The following is a 25,517-nucleotide window of genomic DNA, read 5'->3' as shown; positions in this document are numbered from 1 at the left end:
ATGCTTAGCTCTTCCATCTCACATGCATGCCGCCTCCTGTCCGTGACAACTCCAACACCAGATTATTCCTCCCGTCCCTGGTCCTACTTCACAGTCGACCACTCAGCCGACTATCAGAGCATCACGAAGCCAACTCCGCTTGAAATCCCCTCTTCCAACTGGTTCCGCTTGTTGACGCCGCCGTGGATTGGGTTCGCCTTGTAGTTGAAAAGGTAGTAGTGAAGCTGGCCGTCACCCGGTCCGAACTTCTGCTGCTCCAGGAACAGTGAGTTGTCCATTAAGGAGAGCGCGTTAAACACATCAAAGTTATGTCGCTTGGCGAGAATCAGGGCATCACCCATCAGGGCGTTCAAGCGTGTCTTGAGCGCCGAGCGGTCTAGTGGGGTCGTAAGTCCGACCTCGGTAGCGTAGTAGAACAGGTAGGCCGCGCGGATAGACGAGTATTTGGTCGACTGGATGACTGAGGATTCGAGACAGTAGAAGGAGAAGAAGTCGGTGATCTTTCCGGAGGCATCCTGAAGCATGTGTGAGCACGCCCTACCGTGGGGGACGGGGATGTAGGCTTTACCTCAACGACATAAGACCAGATAACCTGCTCTCCCGGGGCATCCCGTTTGTGGAGGAGCCAGTGCTCAACCTCCTCCTTGGTCCACTCTGGAGTCAGCTCGAATCGCTTGAGATACTTCTCGAGGAGATCCTGCACAGCCTCCAGGTCCTTGGCCTCCATCTCACGGAGCCCGCGGGTCGAGGTATTCTCGGGTAGGTTGTATTTCCTGGCCTGGTAGGCCGGCTTGCTATTTGGCGGACAGGGGCTGAAGCCCACCTCGTACAGCTTCATCCAGTTCAATGCGCGGTGGTAGTAACGACAGGTGCTGACCGGCTTAGGCAGCACAATGCCACCGGTGTAGATGGCCTGCCAGATGCCTTCGAGGTTAATGCGCCGCGTGATCTCCTTGATCAGAACAGGCGCGAGCCGCTTGCCTCTTAGCTTCTTGTGAATGCAGAGAAAGTTGACCTCGGAGCCTTTGATCATTTTGTCGCGCACCCGAATGTCAGTTGGGATGGCCGAGATAAAGGCGCACAGAGTGTTCCCGCTACGTATTCCCACATGCCATTCTTTCCTCCAGCCAGGAGATAGAAGAGACCTACAGGGGGTTGTCAGCATTTCCTCTCAGTACCGCGTGCGCGAGCGACTTGCCATCTGAGCAACGAGGTAGAATATTTGAACCTAAACATGGCCTCGTCGTCCTCCACGTAGTGGCCGTACAAGAGCTTCTCAACTTCCTCCAGCTCTTGCTCGTTGGTGAGATCCATAGTGACCCAACGGAACTGCTCGAGTGCAAGAGGTATCGGCTCCGTAGCGATGTCCTTGACATCCTGGACCTTCAGGGGCCCCTCCTCAAATTGCTTGGGCTGCTCTTCCCCGAATTGCGGAACAGGCTGGGTGCTCCAGAACTTGTATGACGCCATGTCTTTGCGATTCTTCCCGCTGCTAGCCAAGCCGGTCATGATATCCTGAAGCTTGAGCTGCTTGAACGCCTCGATGGCGCTGGCGGTGCTCGTGCTGCTCGAGGACCCCTCACCACCAAGAAGCTCGTTCGCCAGTGCAGGGTTCAGAGCCATGAATTCACTGATCTGCTTGGGCGTCAAGCCCTCAATCGCCTTCTTCGGGTCCATCTCGGCCTGCGCGGCAGTCAGCCCGCCCAGCGCCTCGGTCAGGGCCTGCTTGGCTTTCTTCTTCTTGCTCTTCTTCTTCTTCTTCTTTGCGGCCCCTGCACCGTCGCCGGACGCGGCGGCATTCTGAGAGCCGTCGTCTTCGGCTTCCGAGCCCGATTCCTCAGATTCTGCGGCGGCCTGTTTGCCCGAGGCGATGTTGTCGAGAACTTCGGCAGCGACTTGGGCTTCGCGCTCTTTGGTCGGATCGACCTGCTTCGACTCTTCCGCCATGACAGATACGACGCGATCTTCTTCTAGAGCTGCCGGACAGTTGGTGGAGAGCGCGGTGGCAAATTAGGAACCGAAAGGCACCGGATCTTTCGGACTGCGGCCGACAGCGGAGGTGGTTCCGTGTAACCAGGGCAGGAGGCCGTGGGACAGTTTGCTGTGAGCATCGTGTGCGGGGCACACCTGTGTTAGCGCACCGCGGGGTACCAAGCTCCTGGGCATGTCCGGGCCCACTTGATCTTGCCTAATCGATAAGATCGCATGGCAGCCGCCGCGTCCACTTACTGAAGATCAATAACGTGGCAAATATTTTGCAAGAGCTGCTAAGAGCCGTAGTGTAGACCTCTGAAACACCTTCAGATTGCCGTTATAGCCGTAGATTGGGGTCTGAGCGAAATTGTCTCCTATCCGAGGCTGTCTTCCCAACAGCGCACAAGGTCCAGACAGTCGCCAACATCGTTTGTTACGGGGTCCAGCGCTGCGCCCTGATTGGAGACCCGCCGAGAAAGTATTGGATGCACAATGGTGCTCCGCCACTGCTGCCTTGCTACCCCTGTCATTTTGGTCTCTGGGAATTGACCGCCCCCAACGTCGGTTGTTGGCATTGTCTCGTCCGCTCTTTTTCGTCCGATATAATTTATTCCTCCCCTTTTTACTCTCCCGGAGTTTTGCTGAATTCAACTGCCTTCTTCCTGCCTGATATTACAGAGAGCCGTTGATTTCAGCACACAATCAAGTAGCCAAAATATGGGTAAACCGACTGCGCCCTCACGGCCCGGTCTTGCCGGAAGCAGCGCAGACGCCGATGCCCTGTCACTTCACACGCAACCTGGCGACCGGTCTCTTGACCACGACGTGCCGGAACTGCCATCGGATGACCTACCGCCTCTCTACTCGGACATTGAACATGATGGTGGCAGCAATGTCCCGCTCCTACCCAACGAACACGCGCCTTCGTACAATTGGGCGTCGGAAAACTATAAGGTGGATCAAAATACGGGGGCTGAGTTCTTCATCGACGTGAACTTGGACAGTAGCCCGGAGCGTTTGCAGTCGCAAATCCGGTTGTCTGCGAAGAAGCCGCCACGCCCTTCCGTCCGCATCCTGGGGACGCACACGCAGACGGTCAATGCGAACGGCAAGCGGGAGAAGAAGACGATTACCGACTTTGACGTCTCTCTCGACCTCACTCCCTATCTCTTTTCCGACGCAACCAGGGGCGCATCGTGGAGCGAATTGCGCACCGTCGAGAACGGCGAGAAGACGAGGCGAGGTACCATCCTCCGGAAGCGGGCGCCCGGCGCGAAGCAGGACATCGAGATCGGCGATGCCAAGCCGACACTCGCTGAGTGGTGCCACCGGTATTGTGCCAGCCATGCCGGCCTCAAGTGCTTCGCGTTACGGCGGCGAGTGTTGGGCTTCGATGAGGAGCGGATGAAGCAGAAGCTGGAGACCCTGGTGCGCGGCACAAATTACCGCGGGTCGGTGAGCATCACGTTCCCGGTCAAGGACGAGTACGTCTTTGTCTATAACAATTGCAAGGTCAACCGGTGGCGGTTGACGCCCTGGATCGTCTGGCTCTGCTACCTTAGCTTCCTCTGGCTTTTCACCTGGCCTTACCTCTTCTTCCGGACGAAGATGTTCGAGGTGGCCGTTGCGGAATGGCCGTTCTCGATTCCCCAACCGGACGGCGGCAAGCGCTATGTCAACATGTCTGAAGATCACATCTATAACTTGTGGGGACGGGCCATCAGCCGGGCGGTCCTGGACAAGCGGCAATGCACTCTCGACCAAGAGGACTTGATTGCCTCGCAAACGGCTCCCGAAACGCCTTTCGCTCAAGTTCTGGAAGGCGCGCCAAGGTTCATCAGGGAGGGCGTCAGCGCCATCACTGCGGTGAACCGCCAGCTCGGCTGGGGCGGAGATTGCCACTAGGTCCGACATCTTTGGCCGGGTAGTGACGTCGTAATTATGATTTAAAACAGTTTTAGACCATGGCTTGCGAGAACTTTCCTTATGATCTCTCCGGTGTCTAAGCTAATGACATCAAACTTGTGGCTGAACCTTGGCTAGCAGAATTTTCCTAGATTATTATCCTAAGAATGTCGGATGTGAGAATGAGCGTTATTGTTCTAGATAAATTATTAAGCTCTTACCTAGTTGCAAACGAGTGCTTGTCTCTGGCCTTGCTCCCAACCTCAGCGGTCCACCCTCTTGAGCCGAAAGCCTTACGCTCGTCAGGTCGAAGACTCTTCCACGAGATCAAACGACCTCATGACGGCAAGCAGTACGGGCGAGTAATGCAGGATAGAATTGTGCCCTGAGAGCGTCAGCCATCTCATCTCGCGGATTCGTCACCCAGATAAGCAGACTCACCCCCGTAAGGAAAAAGCTCCTGCCTCACTACCACATCGCCCTCCCTCCAGGTCGCAACGAAGGAACCCTCCCCTTTAACCACCGTCCTAGCCGCCTTCTCCGTCTTGAACCCCTCCTCGTCCATCTCCGTCCCCACCAGCCCGTCCACAGCCGCCCGAAACAGCAAATCGTCCTCATGACACGGAATATCCCAATCGTTCCTCGCGTGCACCAGGCTCAACCTCATCCTCCCGCCCCTCCGCCTCACCCCCCTGACCACCTCCCTCAGCCGATCCGCGCTCTCCCACTTATCCACCACCCGCCCCATCACCTGGCGCAGCAGCCAAGGCCACCACGTGAGCGGCCTGAGCACGGGCACCCACCCGGCGATGGCGTACCCGCTGAGCATGCGGGGGAGCGTGCTGAAGCCGGCCACCAGCACCACGCCGGCGAAGTCGGCCTCCTCCTGCAGCGTGAAGAGCTCGGCCGCGCTCGCCGCCACCGCCGTCCCCAGGCTCTGGCCCAGCAGCACGATCCGGGCCGGCGGCACCCCCGCCGTGTGCACCGCCCAGTTGACGGCCGCCGCCGCGTCGAGGATGAGGCCGTGCTCCGTCGGCGAACCCGTGCTCCGCCCGAACCCGCGGTAGTCGATGGTGAGGAGGTGGTAGGGCGTGTGGGCGGTGAGGGAGTGGTAGTGCGACGGGCGGTGGCCTTGGGTGATGTGGCCTGCGTTCCCGTGGACTGTGCATGGTGGGTTTTATTTCTGTTGTTTAGTGAATAGGAAATAGGTTAGAGAGGGACGGGGAAGGGGGGGGACTTACATGAGATTATGAGCTTGGAAGTGGGGTCCTCACGGAGGAGGCGGAAATTATGGGTGGTGGTAATGTCATGGGAGAAGCCGGCGGGCTGCGAAGAGAGAGTGGCTTCATGCTGAGCATAGAGAGGGAGTGGGAGAATATGCCAGGCGTAGAGGGTTTGGTTGTCGGCGGTGGTGATAGAGAAGGGGGTGACCTGGTTTTCTAGGCAAGAAGTGTTAGTGGTTGCATTGTGGAACTGTAAATGGCTGCGAGGCTGCATTGGCTTACTTGCAAACCCCCATTGCTGAGGCTCATCAAGGTCCTTCCACCAGAGCGTGTGGACTTTGTGAGCGTAGAGAAAACTAACTCAGCGCATTGAGGAATTAGCGTCAATTCCCTCCACTTGTGGCTGTGATGGAAATCGTTGGAAACTTACTTGCGCTGGAAATATGGGATCGAGCTCAAGCCGAGGAAGAGAATGTAAAGGACCAAGGGCACTCCGACTACAAGGCCCACGACGAGAAAAGGAACTGGGTTTGCCATGCTGGATGGCCGCCGGTGATGTGTTTCAGACTTGGCCATGGGAAAGATACGACTCGAAATCGGAGTTACTATCTTGTTGCTCTCTTGGTCTTCTACCTAGCTGTGCCACAATCCTCTTGAGTGCATTGCCCACTTGGGTGAAGCCTGGCACATCTGACGTCGGAGGTTGGGGGAGGACGAATGCTAAGGACTCTAACAAGCGCGGTCGACAAAGTCCGTTGCTGGGTGAAGGAAACTGTTAGTGAAATAACAGGGGCCTTGCATTCGCTGCGGCTTATCCGGGTCCCACACACCAACAGTCAGCCGCAAAGGCCTAGCGCTCCACTGCTGTTATCAAACGGCCAAGAATGAACGTGATGAGAAACCCAGGACCAATAAACGGTCCAACTCGCGCGGAACAATTGTTGTGAATTTCCGAGTCCGTTTGCTCCGACAGTAGCAACCTTATTATGAGATTTGACCAATTCACGAGTACCAGCCGAGTCCCAGTCCTTTCATGCTGGCGAGTGTTGCAGTATTCGGAATCGGCGTGCGTAACCATGTCTTCCACGAGGTCAAGCCGGCCACGCCAATCAGCGGTGTTTTCCGGCCTGCAGGGTTTAGTTAGCACGTCCGAAGCGACAACTTAGAAGGCCCCCAATTTTCTTTTGGCGCCCCGGTCATTCCTCTCCCAAGTTGCAATTGCAACTTGCAACACACGCTAAAGCCAACAGCCGTTCCGGGCGCCCACCACTCCTTCAACAAGCGCCATCGCCTTCGTTTCTCCCATTTATACGATCCTGCCGCGCGTGGCACCCGTCCCTACCATTGGCACGCCCAGTACGCCCTTTCTACATCGACGGATTTATGACGAGCCTGCGCACGCTTCGCGCATCCGCTTCGGCTCGCCGCTGCAATGGAGAAGAAGAGGAAGTTGCCAGCACGCGCTGCCGCACGGGTTGAACAGGCGGCCAAGAGAAGGAACACGACGCCGCCGCAGAGATCAGCGACGCCAGCATCTGCCCCCGAGCCCGAGCCGACTCCGGTCGACGACGTTCCTGTGCCGCTACCCAAGTCCATCACGGCCGGCAAGCCCCTGCCGACGGTTGATTCGCCCCAGCCAGACGACCTTTCCAGTAAAGATTACCAGAGTGTGACAGAAAGGTGTGTTCAGGTCCGCACCACGCGTGCTGCGTGGATCGCTAACAGATGCCAGTGGTGTCCTTGCCGAGTCGCTCTTACGGTCGCGCCAGAAATGGACCAGCGAGGGCATCTTTGAGAAGTACTGGTCCAAACCCACAAAGCGCAAGGGAGTGGTGATCGAGGAGCCGAACAACCCGCCAAAGGAAAGCATGACCAAGCTTGGCCAGGTAACAATCACTGTCGAACCGCACGTCTTCGAGGCGACCATGTTTGCTGTCAAAGACCCAAAGCCGCCACCGCCGACTGCCCAGACGACCGAGCGGCCCATCATACAATACGGGCCTCCGAATGGAGTCATGCCTTCGCTTCCTACTTCAAAGCCGGCTACGCCCAGTAGCGCGTCGACTCCCGCCCCGGCGTTGTCCCAACCGCAGACCCAGGGCCAAACACAGACGCCGACACAGACACAGACACAGACACAGACACAGACGCAAACAAATCCCCCGACCCCGATGCAATCACAAACACCGGCACGGACTCCGACCCTCAATACGGCACAACTAGCTGTCGGACAGCCCACGCCGGACGCGACGCGGTCAACGCCCACCCTCCCCACTACCGTGTCGAGGCCGCCAGTCGCCTCACCCCGGGGCATGGAATCTGTCCTTTCCCCGAGTACCGTCACGCCATTGGTACCACAGGTTCCTGCCACTCAGCCTCAGCCACCACGACCGACTCCTCCGTCTAACCCCGTAGTTCCGCCCGCCCCAGGTCCGCCCGCAGCAGTACCAGCCCCGACGCCAGCCCCCCCAAGACCAGCCGGGGCGCCCACGGCACCGGGCCACCCTCCGGTGAACGGCGCACCCACAGTACCACCCGGGGCCACTCCAGCTAAGCCGGCTCCGGGCACCGATCCGATCATCCTCACGTTGGCTGAGAAGGCCGGAATGGACCCCCAGCTACGAGACCTAATGAAGCGTGTCGCACATGGAGAAGCAGCAAAGCATGAACTTGAGCGGTTTCAGGCGATTATCGACGCCATTACCGCCGAGAGCAAGCGCAAAGGCAGCACAGCAGGGCCTTCTGCTGACAGGCTACTAGTCGGCACGAGGACAGTGCGATATTTTGCCGACGAGGTCCGCGCGATCCTAGACATCGTCTTATCCTCTAACCCCAATCAAACCTCTGCCACCCTGCGACCACCTGCGGGGAGCGATCCCCTAGTTGTGATGCTTGTCAAGACAGCACTCGACGACCAGCGGACGCGCGAAATAGTGCGGCGTATCGCCGAGAACAAGCCCGAGTTCTCCGACGCGACGGACCTCCAGGCCATTTTAGACCGCCTGCGCACCAACCTCGCTAAAGACAAGGAGCATCAGCAAACACAATCGCCGGCAACAACCGCACCGGCATCTCAAAAGCTCAACAACACCCCCAACGGCCAGACGCCCCCCTCGTCAGCCGCCGCGCAACAGCCCCCTCAGCAAGCCCTCCGCTCCAAGGGCCCGCCACCGCCGCCAAAACCAGACATCTCGGCCATCGTGTTCGAGTTTACAGGTGGGACGGGCGATCGCTATCTCTTCCCCAAGTTCAGCCTCCTCGAGTACGTGCCCGTCCCCACGGGGCAGCAGGTAATAGCCTCGTTCCTGCTCGTCCGCAAGGGGAGCAAGGCCGAGTACCCCATGGCCGACCCGGACCTAGATTATTATCAACCCATCACTATCCGGCTGTTCACGCACACGGGCCGGCACCTGGAGCACCTCGCGCGGGTGGTGGCGCCGCAGGACGAGGTGAGGCGGTACATGGACGACGTGATGACGAAGATGACGAGGGCCGAGTATGTGCTCTTGGCCATGAGGCTGCCGAGGGGGGATGCGGGGACGGAGCCTGCGGGCGAGGAGCAGGACAGGGGAAAGGATCGGGAGGTGAACGGGGTGGCGAAACAGGCTGAGGGATTGCAGCTGGAGCCGCCGCCGTCACAGCAGCAAAAGGCGCAGCCGCAACAGCCCGGGGTGCTATGGACCAAACCGCTGCCGAAGCCGGAAATGAGGGATTTGCCGCCGAGGAGCAAAATGTACGGGAGGAATGGGGGAATGGATGAGGATGCGCAATATCAGGGGTTCATTGCGTCGGTTAGCCGGAAGGAGGCGGAGGCGTGAGGAGGAGAAAGTGGAGGGTGTGGGTTTAGTGTATTGATGATACGTACTTATCTTCTTACTGGGATGGACGGACAAAGGTACTTGGGAGCGATTATTCTCCTTCTTTTTCTATTCAGTTATTATTTTTTTTTTTTCTCACTTCATTTTTTTTTCTCTCTCCCGCCTTCGAGTTTGGTTGACAAGAGAGCGAGCGCACCTGCTTGAGAGTTTAGAGTGGCTTTCTTTGTCGTGGACTTGCTCTCTGGGGACGGGGGCTATCCGACTGAACTTAATCGGGCACGAGACTTAGGGCAGGGGGGATCATGGGGCGGAGTTCTTTGTGTTGCAGAAGGGAAGGTTTCGAAAATACTCTTTTCGTCGGGATAGGCGCTTCTACAGTCGTATGGCCGCCTTTTACGAGTGCAGAACCATATGACCCGTGGTGGTGTCGGGGCCCGGAAGTGTGCTAAAACAACATATCGTTAAATGTAGTGTACCTTACCGAGTAGGGTGATTCCTCGGGCTCGAATGCTCATCCGGAAAGTTCAACACCCGATTGGACGAAATGCTGGAAAACGAAAGGTCCCGCACAAATCAGCTCAACCTCGTCACATGCAGTTTGAGTCAGAATCAGCAATTGGGGTAGAACCCTCGGAGCTCGGAGGACTAGAGAGGAGGCCTCACAGGTTGTGCAATTTCCTATCAAATCCCACGCCGAATGTGCCAATAGAAAGATTGAAACTAAGGGCGCGGAAATGGGAAGATGATCACAAACTCGATATGAACTAATTAATACCGACCTCGGAGACGGAGGCATTGTTGTCAACTCAGGCCGGAAGTACCTAGTTACTGGCAGTTACTCACATCGAGCTTACGAGCCCACTTCAACCATCTGGTACAATTACCATTATATGTCGATGGCACAATTCCGGCTACGTGTCTTAAATGTAATTATAATCAATGCAAGAGACATGAAAAGCTCGAGATATGAGCAGTGAAGAAGCCGTTGAACACCCAGCGCTGGATAGACGGTTGAGAAAGAGAAACGTATTATATCCGTATTCATACAAGATTACAACGAATGCACATTGATAGGTGGGTTTGAGTGAGGCAGAGGGAGAGATCGTGGGGTTTCCTGCGCAGCCTGCGGGTTTCCGATGATTATCTCTAGTCTCTCTGTTGTAGATTTTGATCCTGCCAGTGGCGCCGGTTCGGAGATTGTCAGTTATGCCCTGCTTCATTCCGAGCCCAACTTTGCTTTGAGTCGATGCCTCGACCTCCTTTGACCCGCCCCCGACCGCACCAAGCCACCGCGGCATTTAATTCTTTCTCCATGATTCTTAGATTCTGTCCAATCCAAGCTGACTAATTCCTTCTTTTGGCCCTACTCGGTGCTCGGCGTCTGTCGCGCGGTAGGCGCATTGTGCCTTCCGACCGTTGAAGTTTTGATGTTAGGAGTATCGACCATCTACCCAACCATGTGGGGGTTTCTCCTGGATTTTTCTTCTCCAATCGGCTATTCCCAGTATGTCAGCTCGGTCAGTGTTTTTGTGTTAGTCAAGATCGGCACTGGCTGCCCAGCTGGGCGGTTGTGGCTGTCGGGCGTTTCTTGGACGTGGGGGTGCCCCTTGTCCCTGAACCTGATCTGGTGGGAATCACGGATGGTCCCGGCTGGGATTTGATACTAACCGTACCGCTAACTTACCGAGGGAGTGGCAGAAGTTGGCGGTGTGCAACCTGGGAACTTTTTCCTTGGTAATGGTTACACAGGTCATTAAATTTGTGGCCCGCCTCCGATCAACATGTCCCGCCACGCCCAGATTGGGAGTCAAGCGCTGCACCTCGTGGGCTAGCATGGCATCACACCGCCTTAGACATGGGATCTGGAATGATCACGAGACTAAGGACTTTTCCAGTATGGTGCCAGGGGGTTCAGGTGAGTCCGGCAGGCAAGGTGAGTCAGGAAGTTCTACCATGTTGTCTGACCTGCAACTACCCTATGTTGATGTCTGTTAATCTGTGCGTGTGAGGTCTAGACTGTTGTCGTCCTCTACGGCCAGTTACCGGGTGGCTATTCCTCATGCATATTACGTCGCCGTTTCTTTTACGTTTCAAGCTGATGTTTGAATTGAGGTCACCCCCCGAATAAGAAAGGGGCATCAAAAATTTGAGCGCCTCAGCTGACGCCCACGGAGTGGTCCGGACATGTTATGCAGCGTCACTCCCTAGTCAGGCTTGGCCAGTCGCATACCCGGGCGGATGGGACTGGTCGGCCGGCTCGCTTTTCGTAGTTTCGGGTGTCCGGGTCCCATATGGGACGCAGTCCTATTGGACACTTGTTCTGTTGTCGGCTGGTGTCCCTGGGAGATCGGGCACATCCGCGTCAGTGGACGGGCCAAGGGGCGAAAAGTGGCAAGATTAGGTACATCTTCGATGATTGACGGTTTGCCGCCCACATGGCTTGGCTAAGGGAGTGGGGAGAATTTGGATCGCGCGACGAGTTGCCTTTCCTGGCGCGTAGCATCGCGGGCTTCTCCTTGCCGTTGAATATGCCTGCGGCTCAGCTGTCGGGAACCGCGCTTGTTGCTAGCTAGGACACTCATGTGGTGAAACCGTGAGGAGTTGGGGGCACCTTTTCCTTCTGAGCCGCGGTCTGTGGAATAGGATAACGTTCTTGGACATGATGCGCCTTCAATACCAGGAGACAGGGACTCGTTGAGAGAAGAGGCGGACTATTTATGTATCTACTGGCCGGGGTACGGTCCACGTCGCCTAGTGCGTGTGTCATCGTCAGCTCTACACGACCCTTCCCGTCCAATGCCCTAACCTCGATCCAACGTGCACACCTCAACTCGAATATTGAGATTGAAACGCAAGAGTTTCAAAGTCATACTGCGGCGTCCCGACACAGCTCTTTCTTGCCGTTGCGAGACTCGGAGTGTTTATTAGCTCTCTGACAAAGTTAACTAGAGCCTCTTACATACCGCAGTTCGAAACTAGAGGCATCAAAAAATGACGTCCGCTTTGTCCCCTAACCCAACCATGAACACACTCGGGCGAACAGACCCTAACCCCCCGGCGTCGAACTTCCCGATTCACATCCACGACCCCAAACATGACCCGGCCCTCTTATCCTCCCTCACCTCCTCAACCACCGACCTCCCCCTGTCCAGCCCCTCAACCGACACCCTAGCCACCGCCGCCGCCAACCCCGCCAAATCCCAGCAGCACTCGACCACCATCGACCCCGAAAAAGCGCACCCCCATCCTCCCTCCCCTTCATCCCCACCCTCACCCTCAGCCACCCCGCTCCCCGGCAACGACCCGCCCCCGGAAGGCGGCCTCGGCGCCTGGCTCACCGTCGTCGGCTCCTTCAGCATCACCACGGCCGTCTACGGGCTGAGCAACTCGGTCGGGGTGATCCAGCCGTTCTGGGCGCGCCACCAGCTCGCGGGCTTCGCGGTGCAGGACATTGCGTGGATCTCCGGGGCCAACATCTTCCTCTGCCTCTTCCTCGGCGTGCAGGTCGGCCCGTGGTTCGACCGCTTCGGGCCGCGGTGGGTCCTGGCTGGGGGGAGTGTGGTGTATATCGGGGGCCTGGTCGGGTTGGGGCTTCTGCCCCAAGACCATCGCGGCAGCGGCGGCGGCGGCGGCGGTGGTGGTGGTGGTGATGGTGGAGAGTTGTTAGGGGCCGGTGAGTTGTTTGCGTTGCTGATGGTGCTTTGGGGGGTTGTGATGGGGATTGGGGCCGCGCTGTGCTGTACTGTTGCGCTGTCGGTGTTGGCGCATTGGTTTGAGAAGAGGAGGGGGCTCGCAGCGGGGATTGTGTTCGTTGGGAGTAGTGTGGGAGGGGCTATTTTCCCGCTTGTGCTGAGGTCGACGTTAGAGGAGATGGGGTGGGCGTGGAGCATGAGAATTTTGGCGTTTATTGTGGCGGCGTTGTTGGGGGTGGGAAATGTATTGATCAGGGGTAGGATCAAGGGGAAGAAGGGGTCCGGGACGGTGGACTTTAAATGTTTTAGGGACTGGCGATTTGTGTGGACGACGATTGGGGTGTTTAGTCAGTCGCTTGCTCCTTTTTTTTCTTTATTGAACATCTACGTGGAGTCTCTGCTGACGAGCCGGCAGTGAATCAGTTCATTCTCATTGCTGGGCTGGGTATGGTCCCGACTTGGGCGATGGCGAAAGGCTTTGCTGAGGAGTCCACATACATTATAATAGCGGTGATGAGCGGGTACGTCAACAGGGTATCGGGGGTTCCCCTGTTCAGGCTTTCGGTCAGAACTGCTGCTTAGGTAGCTAATGTGAAACCTATCAGGGGTTCGGGAGTTGGCCGTCTTGCTGCAGGCGCCATCTCGGACCAGATCGGCCGATTCAACACCATGATTCTTACCACCATCTTCTCCATCGTCACCACCTTTGCGATCTGGATTCAGGTTGAGACACATAGAATATGGCTCTTTTACCTGTTTGCCGCCCTGTTCGGGTTCGGTACCGGTTGCGTAATCAGCCTTGGCCCTGTGTGCGTAGGACAGTGAGTGATGTGATGGTTCTTTTCCAATTGTCCCCAATACGGAACTAATCTGAGCCTTGTCCTCCTAGACTCACCGACCCCGGCAAATTCGGGCAGTACTATGGGACAAGCTACAGCGTTGCTAGCTTATCGTAAGTAACAAAACGTGAAGGCTGCTCAAGAGTGTTGTAACGTACCTTATTCAGTCGATGCTGATGTCGTCTGCAGATCCCTGTTATGTATCCCCCTGAGTGCCGTCATCCTGGACAGTGTCGGAACCCAGGGCTTCGTGCTCATCTTTGGCGCTGTTCTCCTGGTAGCCCTAGCTGCGTTTACCGTGGCGAGGTTTGCCATTCAAAACTATGCCTGGAGGTGGATTGACGTGGTTTGAGAGAACGGGACTGCAGCCTGTTGAGAAAACGCGGCGTTAACTGGGCAACTTTTCCTTTTTGTGGTGCGAGCGGCCGAGACCCGACAGAGGCTTACAACAAAGGCTTTGGCGACGATGTTTAATGAGATATTGCATTGATCTAGTTGATGTCGAGGTGGAGCGGACGTCAGGGCAGTGCGATGGGAATTGAAGGCTTTAGAATCCGGATTATATGTTAACCTATCCTAGGCACGGAGGACGGCTAGGGTTAGAGAAAATGTAGGGTGCAGGTAATAAATTTTCCATGTATGTACTATATCTTGCCGAACTGGGCGGTATTCAAGTAGCATCAACCTGCATCTCGGAGACACCATAGGTCCGCCGAAGTGCAGAATACAACATTGCAAAGCAAAACGTCTTGTATGCCAAGCAGCCAGGCACAGGCCCACCCTATTTTGATGTTACCTCACCAATTGTGCAAAATCCCAGTTCGCGATGCATGGACAGTAAATGTTAAATGCCGCTTTTGGAGGGAGAAAAAAAAAAAAAAGTAAGAGGGAGTAAAAACAGGTTAAACGTGTTACTCTTTCTACCTTCATCGTTCCACCTTGGACAAAAGTAAGGTACTTCGTACTGATATTTTCCGTCGTTACTGCACTTTGCTAGAGACTTCTCCACACAGTTTAGAGGCTGGAGAGTGCTTTGCTCTGATGAGTTTAGATGAGTGAAAGCTCTGCCAAGATGGGCGCATCTTCCACGTCTTGAATTGTGGCGAGTCCGCCTGGAAGGACGGTGACTTCATGAACCTTGGATATTGGAAGATGACTATGGCAATTTATGTATGGTGAATTCTCAACTTCTCGTTCCCTGGATGTTCCGCGTCATCGTTTTCCTTCATCTGAGCTAGCAAGATATAAGTACCTCAGGTATTACCACGTTCGCTGCATTCAATGGATCGTTGCTGAGCGCAACGCTGCAGCGTCTCGTCCGTTGATGCACAGTACACCATGGTCGTGGACCCGTCATAAAACAGTAGTAGTGATGGCTGGCGTGGAAATTCTTGTTGAGAGCAAAGCTACGATAGGGACCTTCGTAATTTATGACAGAATCCCGCGCTGCTAACCCTTAGACCCCCTATTCTTTTCAACTTGCCATTCCCGCCGGTCTATCCATTTCTTTCCTTTCCCAAAAAGCCACTCCCCATGCCAAAATTCCAAACACTTAGCAGCGCCCGGCGTTGGGGTCAGCCCTGCACATCACAACCCTCATCAGCAAGCCACTCAAGAAACAAACACAACAACAGACAAAGAGGGAAAGAAAAAAACTCACTTGTAGCGCCAGTTGGTGTAGCTGGTATCGCCGCCGTGGGCTCAGCCGTTGATCTCCTTCTAGAGCCGTCGTAGCACTCGGAAGCGCCGATGACGCGGTTGCCCCCTTGTTGTTGCTCGGGCTCCCAATCAAAAAGCATGTTGAATGTTGATCCGCTCGTCGAGTGGACTCCTTGAGTAGCATCAGGCTGACAGGATTCAGAGCCTGGGCTCTAGTCTGATTCATTGAAAGTTGAGTATGACGTTCTGGGATCGCGATAGTCCAAGCATATGGCTGGGTCTTCCGAGTCGTCACTTCGTGAAGTTGACAGTCCGAGGACAACTCCACTGGATGTGGAGTGTCTTGGTCGTAGGCCCATAGCAGGCCATAGAAAGCCCCATTGACCCACCATCTTACTGCTACCAAAGGTGCTCTACGGTTTACCCGACGTTGATCCACGGCATCCCGTCCCACCCGGGACGCAGGTTTGACCGCTCTGCTATACGGCTTCGTTATCGGACAACTGGGCTCCTCCCAAGACTGTAGCGGAGCAGTAGCTGTGAGTGTAGTGAGCTACGGGGTTGAGTTTCGGGAATGTCAGCGAGGGCGTGCAGTAGCTGGCACAAGCCGATATCAGGTGGGTATCTCATGGTGTTAAGAGACTCCCAATTTCAGTGGGGTCGATCGTCTTGGCGGAAGGGGCTCGGGTTTCTTGGGTTGTAGGCAACAGGATCACCTCGCTTGCAAACTAATGACCGTAGGAGTCGTTAGCGTTGGGACGCCGGCAAGCGGCTACGGCTGTTGTTCACAGACGGAGCGGTCAGCAGCAGCTCTCATATCTGATTCTCGAGGCCAACCAGAGTAATTACCGGTTGCTTGGACAACATGGTGGGCTCTGGTGCGGTGTCTCTATAGGGCAGTGTGAGGCAGTTTCTTACCGTGGAAATTTCTCACAAAAGTATATCTTGGAAACGGTGTTGCGAGGAGTGCCGTCATCGGATGTGGAAGCCTGCCGAAATCAGAAGCTGGGCTCGCTCGGTCAGGTTGCCGGCGCGAAGCCTCTGCAGATCCCGACTGTTTAATATAAAAACAATGGTGAAGTGGGCTTGCTTGACCGGGCTGTAATTTTTCAGAAAACATCCTGATTGTCCAACGTTTTGAGCCGCAGCAGGTACTACAGTCTACGGAGAATGCGAGTGAAGTCGTTGAGCACTTGTGGGGCGATTAACTATTTGTTAGAGCAGACTGGCGCTTAACAAGGGCGGGAGCGCAAGGCTACGTGTCAATGTTGCGCACTTGCCACGGTACCTGTGGGAAATCATGGCAAATAGCAGTGAATAGCTATGTACGCAGGCTGTATTCGACGCTGCAACGGTGAATTGAGTTTCTCGTCTGCTCGAGCGAATAAGGTGATGCGAAGCACAAAGATGGATCCCGTTCCTTACTGTGGGGCTCGGAGAAAAGCTCTTGCTGATGCCGTAAGCTATTCCAGAACAGGATTAGCGCAGTCCCGCTGAACCCGACCCAGTGAAGCTCACTTCGCCTCGCCTGTGCCGACTGCTAGCATTTATTCAAAACGCAGCCTTTGTCCCTTTCCCAGAACCCAGCCGGCTTTGCTTCCTAAACCTCTTCGAGTCCGGCACTGCGCCTTAGCCCCGATATACGGGTTCACCGCGAATTCATCGAAATTGCCGAGCAAAGGGCGCGCGGGCAAGAAATGGCGTCAAACGACTTCCATTTCGGGGGCGACTCCGAGTCGGAAGACGACAACTTCAATCCTGCTCCTGCTGACCTGTCTGACGAGGAGAACAATGAGGACGAGGAGGCCACTGCGCGCGCCGATGGAAGGGACGATGGCCGCAACAGCAGCCCTGCTGCCGATGAGCAAAACGATGAGGGCGACGATGATGAAGAGCCTTCCGCCAAGAGCGCGACAAAAAGGCCTCGCGAGGATGACGAGGCAGACGAGGAAGGAGAGGACGAGGAGGTAGCCGAGGAAGAGGAAGAGGAGGAGGAGGAGGAAGACGAAGACGAAGACGAGGATGATGATGATGTTCAGCATGTGAGTCGCTTCGTTACTTACCCCGTTCCCGTTCGCCTAGCCCCATTGCGCGTTTTGTACCTTTGCGTGCATCCTATTCGGGAGGGGCACTGCCTGCCTAGCCGTATGACGATGAGATTTGTGACTGACAAAACGGCAGCGGCACCGCCGCAAACGCCGCAAGGACCACCGCGCCGCTTTCTTCGATATCGAGGCCGAGGTCGAGGACGAGGACGAAGCTGAGGACGAAGAGAAAGATGGCGAAGAGATCGAAGACTTCATTGACAATGCCCATCCCGACGATATCGCCGAGAGCGGTCACCTCGAGGACGATAGGAGACATCGTGAGCTCGACCGCCGGCGCGAGATAGAGTCCAGCCTCGATGCCGAGAAGCAAGCAGAGATCTTGCGCAAGCGCTACGGCAAACGCGCTCCCGCCAGGGGATATGGAGAGATGGCGGTTGTGCCGAAGCGCCTGCTTCTTCCTAGTGTCGATGATCCGAGTATCTGGGCCGTCAGGTGCAAGGAGGGCAAGGAGCGGGAGGTCGTCTTCTCCATCACGCGTCGCATTGAAGAGCGGCTCGGGACGAAGAATGAGGTCCCCATCACCGCGGCCTTTGAGCGTGGCGGGCCCAACTCGGTCATGAAGGGTTACATCTACGTCGAAGCCCGCCGGCAGAACGACATCATGATTGCGCTTGACGGTATCCTCAACGTGTACCCGCGCACAAAGATGATGCTCGTCGAGATCAAAGATATGCCGGACCTCTTACGCGTTGCCAAGACTCCCACTTTAGAGCCTGGCGCTTGGGTGCGCTTGAAGAAGCCGGCAAAGCATGCTGGCGACCTCGCACAAGTGCTCGACGTCACCGAGAACGGCCTGGAAGCCCGTGTGCGTTTCATCCCCCGGCTTGACTATGGTGTCCGCGACGAGTCGTTTTCAACGCTCACGGCGGATGGGAAGCGAAAGCGCCCTGGCATACCGGGGCCCCGCCCGCCGCAGCGGCTGTTCAGCGAGGTTGAGGCGAGAAAGCGGCATCCCCGCTACATCCAGGGAAACCCACAAACTAACACCTGGACCTACATGGGCGAGGAATTCGAAAATGGCTTCCAGGTCAAGGACATTAAGATCCAGCAGCTCGAGGTAAAGGACGTCAACCCGACACTGGAAGAGGTCACCAAATTTGCCGGCGGCGCTGAAGACGGGACCGAGAACCTCGACCTAAAAGCTCTGGCTGCCAGCCTGAAGGACAGCAATGCGAAGGTTGCCTATGTCCCTGGAGATGTTATCGAGGTCTATGAAGGCGAGCAACAGGGCGTGGTCGGCAAGGCTGTCAACGTTCAAGGCGACATTGTCACGTTGAAGGTGACTGAAGGAGATTTGGCGGGCCAAACCATCGAGGTTCCTAACAAGGGCCTCCGCAAGCGATTCAGGCCCGGTGATCACGTTAAGGTCATCGGTGGCAGCCGTTTCCGCGACGAGGTCGGTATGGTCGTCAAGATCTCTGATGACCGTGTCACTCTCTTGACAGATCAGACCAACACCGAGGTTACTGTGTTCAGCAGGGATTTGCGCGAGGCGAGTGACATTGGTGGCCAGGGGTCCATTGGCCAGTACTCACTCCTTGACCTGGTTCAGCTTGACCCCACGACTGTCGGCTGCATCGTGAAGGTCGACCGTGAATCCATGGTTGTTCTGGATCAGAACGGTGAGAACAGGCAGGTGATGCCGTCGCAAATCACCAATAAGCTCCCAAAGCGCAAGACCGCCGTGGCAGCAGATCGCAACGGCTCCGAGATCCGGTTAGATGATGTCGTCCGGGAGTACGGAGGCCAGCAGCGGCAGGGAAAGATCATTCACATCCATCGGTCTTTTATCTTCCTGCATAGTAACGCCAGCACCGAAAACGCCGGCGTGTTTGTCACCCGGGCCAGCAACGTGAACACAATTGCAGCTAAGGGTGGCCGCATCAACGCAAACTCGGGGCCTGACTTGAGTGCCATGAACCCTGCTCTGAAGCGGAATCCGGCCGGAAATAACAATATGCAGCCGCCCAGGAGGTTCGGCCCCGACCGGGCCATCAACCAGACCGTGAGCATCCGAAGGGGTGGCTACAAGGGCCTGCTGGGGATCGTCAAGGACACGACCGACACGCATGCGCGTGTCGAGCTTCACTCCAAATCCAAGATTATTACGGTGCCCAAGGCGGACCTCATCTTCAAGGACAAGGTTAGCGGGCGGCCGATCGATATCTACAGTCGCGCTGGCCGTGGTGGCTTCGGGGGCGGGCGCGGCGGATTTGGCGGATCAAGCGATTTCTCGGGCGGTAGAACACCCATGGGTTCAGGCGGCGGCGAGCGCACACCGGCCTGGGGCTCATCGAAGCGTAAGTTTGAACCCATACCCATCTGTTTTGCGACATGACCTGTTTTGCTGACGACTACTTATCTCTAGTATCTACCGCGCGCACGCCCGCTTGGAGCCGCAACGAGACGTCTGGCGCGCGCACTCCTGCATGGGGCGACGGTTCCCGGACTGTGAATCCGTACGACGGAAGCCGGACGTCGTATGGCGGCGCCACGGCTTACGGTGGCGGCTCTCGCACTCCCGCTTGGTCGTCTGGCGCCAAGACGCCCGCTCCGGACAGCTTCGGCCACGGCTCGAAGACTCCGGCCTGGGGCGGCGGCGGCAGCAGCGGCGGCGATGCCTGGGGCTCCAAGACGCCCGCGTACGGTGTGTCTGCCCCCACCCCGGGCGCTAGCGGAGGTGATAGCTGGGGCTACACCCCCGGCCCGAGCGGCGGATCCCACGCCTTCGACGCCCCCACTCCCGGCGCCGGTCTCGGCGCGCCGACGCCCGCGGCGCTCAATGCCCCGACTCCCGGTGCGTACTCGGCTCCTACGCCGGCCGCGGTCAGCGCGCCGACGCCCGGGGTCTGGCAGGGCGGATGGGGTGCTGATACTGCGCCTACTCCAGCGGTTGGGGCCCCGACCCCGGCTGCTAGCGGCGGATATTATGGTGCGCCGACGCCTGCTGCGTATGGGGGCGCGCCGGAGACGCCGGCTGCGGGGGAGATTCGGTATGCTGATGATGATTGATTGCGTAATTGGGAATGAAGGGAGTGGGGAAAAGGGAGACTGATTAACGGGTTCTTGGCGTTTACGGATGGGGGAATTAAAGCGCATGGTTTGTGTCTTCCGAGGGCCGAAGTTGATAGGAGGAGGTGTCAACACCGTATCATAGATTCCGTATACTCTGGGATTAACTCGTGGCATAAGTTGTGTCTTCGATGCAATGCCTTTGCCTGGTGAGAATAATACCTTGGCCAGTATTCTGGGGCACGTAGCGAGGCCCAAGAGTCAGGTCATGTTCATTACGACTTGGTAGCAAAAGGAAATGGAATTATCTGGCAGATAACATGCAAAGGGCATCTTCGGGCTTACATACACAGCGCGGGCCATGTTCGTTAATTAATTGACTGTCTTATAACTGTATCAATCCGAAAAAGAATGCGAGAGCTCGCCGGTCTAGCGGCGGGCCACATGAGGGGTGAGAAACCTCCAACTACTAGTACTTATCTGCTCGTCGAGTATGGCATGCTGGGAGTCCACAACTCCGGTCTCTCTTCCCTCTCTCTATTTTCGTTTTCTTTTTCCTTTTCTTTTAATTTATTTCTATAACTTACCTCATGCCTCACCCTTTTATAATACTTACCTATTTTTCAAACCTCATTATACTGCAACCGGTTTCCCTAAGTATAATTATATGTGCGACGTACGTACGTACGTATGTCTTAGGCAGTAGTGGTCGCTTACCTTGACATCACCGGCTACTAAGAGTGCTTCATACATGCGAGCAGGTCAAACTTCTTGGACTTGGAGGGGTCCTCGCTGATCTGGAAGTCGGGACAGATGTGCCCCTTCAGCTTGGCGTACTCGCACGGGGTGAGCGTGCCGGGGATTTCCCTGCGGCAGCCGCAGTTGAAGATGTTGTAGCCCACGGTGCACATCTTGGGGTTGTTTGGTTGATTGCTTGCTTTAGTTTGGGGGAAAGGAGGGCATGTGAGAGCGGTGCGGTTTGGGTGGTGAGAGCGGCTACCACTACTAACGTACTACTGCTGCTACGGCTGCTGCTTGCTACTTACCTTGAGTTTATTTTGATCCGAAAGATGGCGGTTTGGTTGGGGGGAGGGGGGATATTGCAAGCTTGGCCCCACCGTAGCGAGTAGTAACAGAGCAGTGGTAGGGTTGCTCTACTTAAGTTGGGAGTTGGTGTGGATGAGGAGAGAGTGGGAAGGCTGGTTTGGCATCAGTAGACGAGGTTTATATCCTAAAAGTTAGTAAGGTTATATCAATGAGAGAAGGCTTTGTCATGGTGGAGGTGGGCGCTTTTTTTTTGGGGCGGGAGAGGAGGGGGTGTTTGGGAGGATGAGACACAATTCTATTGTTTGATGCCTCTGGCAATGGATTCGGGATTGGAAGGATCTGATGACTGGTTCTTTATCCCATTGCTTGTCTCCACTGCCGTTATTGGGAAATCTATTCGGACTTCGGTTTTGCAGCATCCTTTGTCACAGATTGGGACATGGGCTTAGCGTTCCCTTTATTTGTAGCGGGGTGAGTTGTGAACCTAGTGGTTACCTTAGGTTTGATAGATCCAGCGCTCCGTCATGACCGCTCCAACCGAACGGGAAGTCCGCGCAACTCGATGTTTGATTTGATCACCGGGGTTCAACCAGGAAATTGAAGGAAATATATACACTTTTAACGCAAGTCCCATATACACACAAGTTCCCGCTCGGCAAACCCCCAAACCCCCATTGTCCTTAGCAAGTCTCAGCGGCAGGACCGGGCGGCGTGTAGCTAGTAGGCACGGGGTAATAGATGTTGATCATGATACCGGGGTGGTTGGCCTGGTAGGCGCCGGGGAACGAGACACGGTTCCTCGGGTTCCAGGAGCCAGAGCCGCCGCTGACGCTAATCTGCGCGCAAGAGATGTAAAATTGCGCTCCACCGACGCCGCTGGCCGAGTGTAGTGCAATGTGCTCCGCCCGGAGCAGGTACTCGCCGTTCTGCAGGCAGCGGGGGATGGTGACCGGGATGGAGCGGGCACCTTCTGGGTGTCAGCATGGGTTGAACATTGAGGAGTGAACGGAGGAGTTGGAGCATACCCTGCGAAGGCCATGTCATGCTTCCGCCGAGACGGGGCATGTCCTGGTAGATCTTGGTCCAGACTTGGCCCTTACCGTCCCAGGTTGCGGCGCTCTGGCCTTGCGGGACCTTGGCGATGTAGACAGCCATGGGACCAGGGTGCGAGATGGAAGCCTTAGCGTTGTAGTTGAGGGTCTGGCCGGCCGTGACGTTGAAGACGCCGGGCGCGCCGGCGCCTGGGCTGCGCTCGTAGCATCGGATGGCGTCCGAGTTGACGTCGGTCACGGGTCCATTGCTCTGGAAGTTGGCCGTGGTCCGGACATATTGCCAGTCGGGTGTGTTGGCGATGCTGGGGAAGGTGTCTGTAGTTGTCAGTCACGGTGCACAATGAGCGTGAGAAAACGGGGGCTGCCTACAGTGCGCCTCGGCAAAGGCCGATGTGAGCAGCGCGACGGCAACGCTCAGCTTCATTTTCTGATGATAGGGCCTGGGTCGGACGATTCTTCTGTAGAGCGCTTAGGGCCTCACCAACTAGGAACACCACGAGAGATTTTCCACTGACCCCGGATGACAGGGCATTATATACGTGGATCCTCCCGACATACTCGCTAACATAGCGTGTTTTCCGTCCCGCCTTTGAGCGGCTCTTGCTGCCGTCGTCATCGCCAAGGGGCACTGCCGCCGAGGCGGATAAAGGGCACGGCGGGTAAAAGCACCCCAACGCAAGCAGCCACTTGGGATTTTGTCCATATATTGGACGGGGCCCTTGGCCAATTAGACGAAGTAGGTTCCTGTTGCACCTGATCCGGGGTAGATGAGCCCGCGCCCATTTCGCTTTAGGAAACCTGGGGTGCATTCCGTCGACCGTCGCCCTCGGCAGTCTCTCATATATTATAGCAATATTCAAGGTTGTGCGGATGCACGGGCTCACGCCGAAGAATGGCGCGTTGGGTACGATCTCGGCTTGGGTCTGGCCCCAAAGAAGAAGAACTGCTGCCCGGCGAAACCGGGTGGTCGAGCGCCGGCGGCACGCTTAGGTGGCCGTCCGGGATCTGGGGGCTGCCACGGCTGCATGGTAATATCTTTCGCAGCCTTGGTCTTTCTAGCCATTTCTAAGAATCGGTCTAAGGGCCGGCACTTGGGTAACGGAGGCAGACTCGCTTATGCCCATGGACGGCTTCTGTTACCCACTGGCGGAATCGGTATGCCTCGAAAGAATCATGAAAGAAACGGTGCGGGAAAGAAAACAAGGGAGAGAATGCAGCCGAGGTCATAGACCCCTCTCTATGGGAACCAATTGGCCTCTTGAACTTTGCCGGTCTCTCAACAATCTCAGGTACGGCACTACTTGTAACTTAGGGACAATGAATAATTCTCCAAAGTCACCCTAACAAAGCAGCAGAGCGGAACAACCGGCCTCTCTGAGTCTACTACACAAAGACCTTGTTACAGTAGAAGCTAACAATAGAACTCATCTTCAACATACTTCAGGCCCTTGCTTGCCCGCTTTCTTCCTGATTCATTCCCCCTTCCTCCTCCCTCCTCACGTTTGAACTTCATGATGCTACGATCCGATCGAACAACAGCAACCACTACCACCCGAGTAATACGCCGACGTAGATAAGTTGTTCCGAGAGCCTTCCAACCTACAAAAATGTGTTGGGTACGCCTAGTTCACTTCAGCCTGCACGACGTCCGCAGCCTCTGCGCCACCTCCCCCTTCACCGCCTCTGACGCCGACCATTTCACCTTCTCCGGAGTTGACAGACTTTGCGAGTGCGGCGTTGACATACGCCGGTTCGTCGACCTCGCCAGCAATGCCGGGTTCGACGTCTGCCCTTGGCATGACTGCTGCGTCCAGTGGTACCAGAGGGTCCACTGCCAGTGGTATTGGGAGGAATGGGCCACGATTCCAGGAATTGATAACATCCAAGAGCCCGAGTTAATGTGTGAGAACTGCGTTGTCGTAAACGAATACCACCCTTTCCACCTGTTGGCGGGTGATGGTAACGGGGAGGGCCTACCAGAGCAGTTCAGAGTGGAGTCTGCGTGGACTAGGACTGCCTCTGATCTCCCTCCTTTCCCAACGGAGATTTTCTACTCGCATGAGATATGGCATGCGAATCCAGCGCCGGGGACTGAAACGGTGAGTGGTGGGCTATACGGCGATCGGGCAGTGGCGCAAGACTTGGGGGTGATATTGTATCATTTGAAGTCGGAACTTAACGAGAATATCATTAAGGCTATGAGGTGTCTGGATCTGGTTGAACGGGAGATGGACGAGGAAGAGAACGTGAAAGCGTTTGCGGCAAACCCTTTTCCCGTATTGCTGAGGATCAAGGACGCCGAGCGATATGCAACAAAGGTGAGCCGGTTCGAGTGGAAGGCCGCTACGTGCTACAGGCTCATGATGCAGAACACGGCCTTTGTTTTGACTTACCTGAACAGGATGCCCGGCAAAGGGGAGAGCCTAACTTCTCCGGACGGCCTCTATACCGTCACGCGGGAACAACTCGACCTCGGCAATGGCAATGTAAGCGATGTCTTCAAAGCGTGCAATGGGCCTCTGAAGCAGTCCGGACGGATACAGCGGCGTTTGGAACCTCTCAGAGAGTTCTTGATGTTTCCTAAAAGGTCCTGTCGGAAACCAACTCAAGTGCCTCGAATGGGCTTCACACACATCCAACGCAACAAAAGGGACGAGGCTAAGCGGATACGCAGGGACACTGCGCCGGGGATGAAGCGAGGCAAGTGATGCCATGATCATGAATCTTTCAACCAAGGTATTGGATAGGTAAAGTAAGCAAGGTTACTAGGCAAGGTAGGGTGCCTTAGGGAGTTGCCTATATTTAGTAAACATACTCGTAATACAGGGAGACCGTCATTTCTTAGTGGTTGTAAAACGCGTCTTGTTGTATCTAAAGGGAACGATTCGACTATTTTTGGTGGTGGGTATTAATTATACCAGGGTCAGAAGCCTCGAGCCCCAGCGCACCCGAGACAAACTCTCCGTAGGCCACGATAAGATCCCCTCTCCCACCGTCTCCTAGTACATACGACCATACACACTGGAGAATTCGGGATCCCGTCCGCTCTCCCCTAGACAAACCAGCGACAGCCAGACTAGTAGCTGGGTCGGTGACGACCAGCGAATCCCTGGTGTTGTATGTATTTTTTTGAGTTTGTTTTTCTTTCTTGCTTTCCTATACTCTAATTACTGTGGGTGAACAGGGGC

At 55.9% G+C, this 25,517-nt stretch overlaps 9 protein-coding genes and 1 non-coding gene across 10 annotated transcripts; 5 read left to right on the top strand and 5 right to left on the bottom strand.

Annotated features, from left to right (window-relative positions):
- Window positions 1–113: 113 nt before the first annotated feature.
- NMT1 (glycylpeptide N-tetradecanoyltransferase) lies at window positions 114–1,947 on the bottom strand (the record flags this gene model as incomplete). Its single annotated transcript, XM_071063361.1, has 3 exons — window positions 114–515; window positions 569–1,145; window positions 1,199–1,947. 3 exons carry the CDS (start codon window positions 1,945–1,947, stop codon window positions 114–116), a joined length of 1,728 nt encoding a protein of 575 aa, XP_070919462.1.
- A 744-nt stretch (window positions 1,948–2,691) lies between these two features.
- On the top strand, window positions 2,692–3,879 carry MFIFM68171_07940 (ABC transporter; the record flags this gene model as incomplete). Its single annotated transcript, XM_071063360.1, has 1 exon — window positions 2,692–3,879. One exon carries the CDS (start codon window positions 2,692–2,694, stop codon window positions 3,877–3,879), a length of 1,188 nt encoding a protein of 395 aa, XP_070919461.1.
- A 302-nt stretch (window positions 3,880–4,181) lies between these two features.
- On the bottom strand, window positions 4,182–5,678 carry MFIFM68171_07939 (Alpha/Beta hydrolase protein; the record flags this gene model as incomplete). The annotated part of the gene is made up of 5 exons (XM_071063359.1): window positions 4,182–4,264; window positions 4,321–5,040; window positions 5,121–5,318; window positions 5,385–5,458; window positions 5,533–5,678. 5 exons carry the CDS (start codon window positions 5,676–5,678, stop codon window positions 4,182–4,184), a joined length of 1,221 nt encoding a protein of 406 aa, XP_070919460.1.
- Window positions 5,679–6,534: 856 nt separating this feature from the next.
- MFIFM68171_07938 (TFIIS central domain-containing protein) lies at window positions 6,535–8,920 on the top strand (the record flags this gene model as incomplete). The annotated part of the gene is made up of 2 exons (XM_071063358.1): window positions 6,535–6,782; window positions 6,835–8,920. The coding sequence occupies 2 exons, from the start codon at window positions 6,535–6,537 to the stop codon at window positions 8,918–8,920; spliced, it is 2,334 nt and encodes a 777-aa protein (XP_070919459.1).
- Window positions 8,921–11,911: 2,991 nt separating this feature from the next.
- Window positions 11,912–13,803, top strand: MFIFM68171_07937 (Riboflavin transporter MCH5; the record flags this gene model as incomplete). Its single annotated transcript, XM_071063357.1, has 5 exons — window positions 11,912–12,959; window positions 13,028–13,133; window positions 13,218–13,433; window positions 13,502–13,564; window positions 13,641–13,803. 5 exons carry the CDS (start codon window positions 11,912–11,914, stop codon window positions 13,801–13,803), a joined length of 1,596 nt encoding a protein of 531 aa, XP_070919458.1.
- A 3,004-nt stretch (window positions 13,804–16,807) lies between these two features.
- SPT5 (transcription elongation factor spt5) lies at window positions 16,808–20,230 on the top strand (the record flags this gene model as incomplete). Its single annotated transcript, XM_071063356.1, has 3 exons — window positions 16,808–17,152; window positions 17,292–19,518; window positions 19,587–20,230. The coding sequence occupies 3 exons, from the start codon at window positions 16,808–16,810 to the stop codon at window positions 20,228–20,230; spliced, it is 3,216 nt and encodes a 1,071-aa protein (XP_070919457.1).
- A 734-nt stretch (window positions 20,231–20,964) lies between these two features.
- Window positions 20,965–21,141, bottom strand: MFIFM68171_07935 (uncharacterized protein; the record flags this gene model as incomplete). The annotated part of the gene is made up of 1 exon (XM_071063355.1): window positions 20,965–21,141. One exon carries the CDS (start codon window positions 21,139–21,141, stop codon window positions 20,965–20,967), a length of 177 nt encoding a protein of 58 aa, XP_070919456.1.
- An 816-nt stretch (window positions 21,142–21,957) lies between these two features.
- Window positions 21,958–22,753, bottom strand: MFIFM68171_07934 (cellulase; the record flags this gene model as incomplete). Its single annotated transcript, XM_071063354.1, has 3 exons — window positions 21,958–22,244; window positions 22,303–22,644; window positions 22,699–22,753. The coding sequence occupies 3 exons, from the start codon at window positions 22,751–22,753 to the stop codon at window positions 21,958–21,960; spliced, it is 684 nt and encodes a 227-aa protein (XP_070919455.1).
- A 1,183-nt stretch (window positions 22,754–23,936) lies between these two features.
- Window positions 23,937–25,037, top strand: MFIFM68171_07933 (uncharacterized protein; the record flags this gene model as incomplete). The annotated part of the gene is made up of 1 exon (XM_071063353.1): window positions 23,937–25,037. The coding sequence occupies one exon, from the start codon at window positions 23,937–23,939 to the stop codon at window positions 25,035–25,037; it is 1,101 nt and encodes a 366-aa protein (XP_070919454.1).
- A 298-nt stretch (window positions 25,038–25,335) lies between these two features.
- MP_IFM68171_r68 lies at window positions 25,336–25,451 on the bottom strand. The gene has a single exon (XR_011606014.1). It is a non-coding gene; the product is annotated as a 5S ribosomal RNA (ribosomal RNA).
- Between the last annotated feature and the right edge of the window lie 66 nt (window positions 25,452–25,517).

This window comes from Madurella fahalii (assembly GCF_045866475.1).
Source record: "Madurella fahalii IFM 68171 DNA, scaffold_4, whole genome shotgun sequence".
Lineage (NCBI taxonomy): Eukaryota > Fungi > Ascomycota > Sordariomycetes > Sordariales > Madurella > Madurella fahalii.
This window is presented reverse-complemented; position numbering and strand designations above follow the sequence as displayed.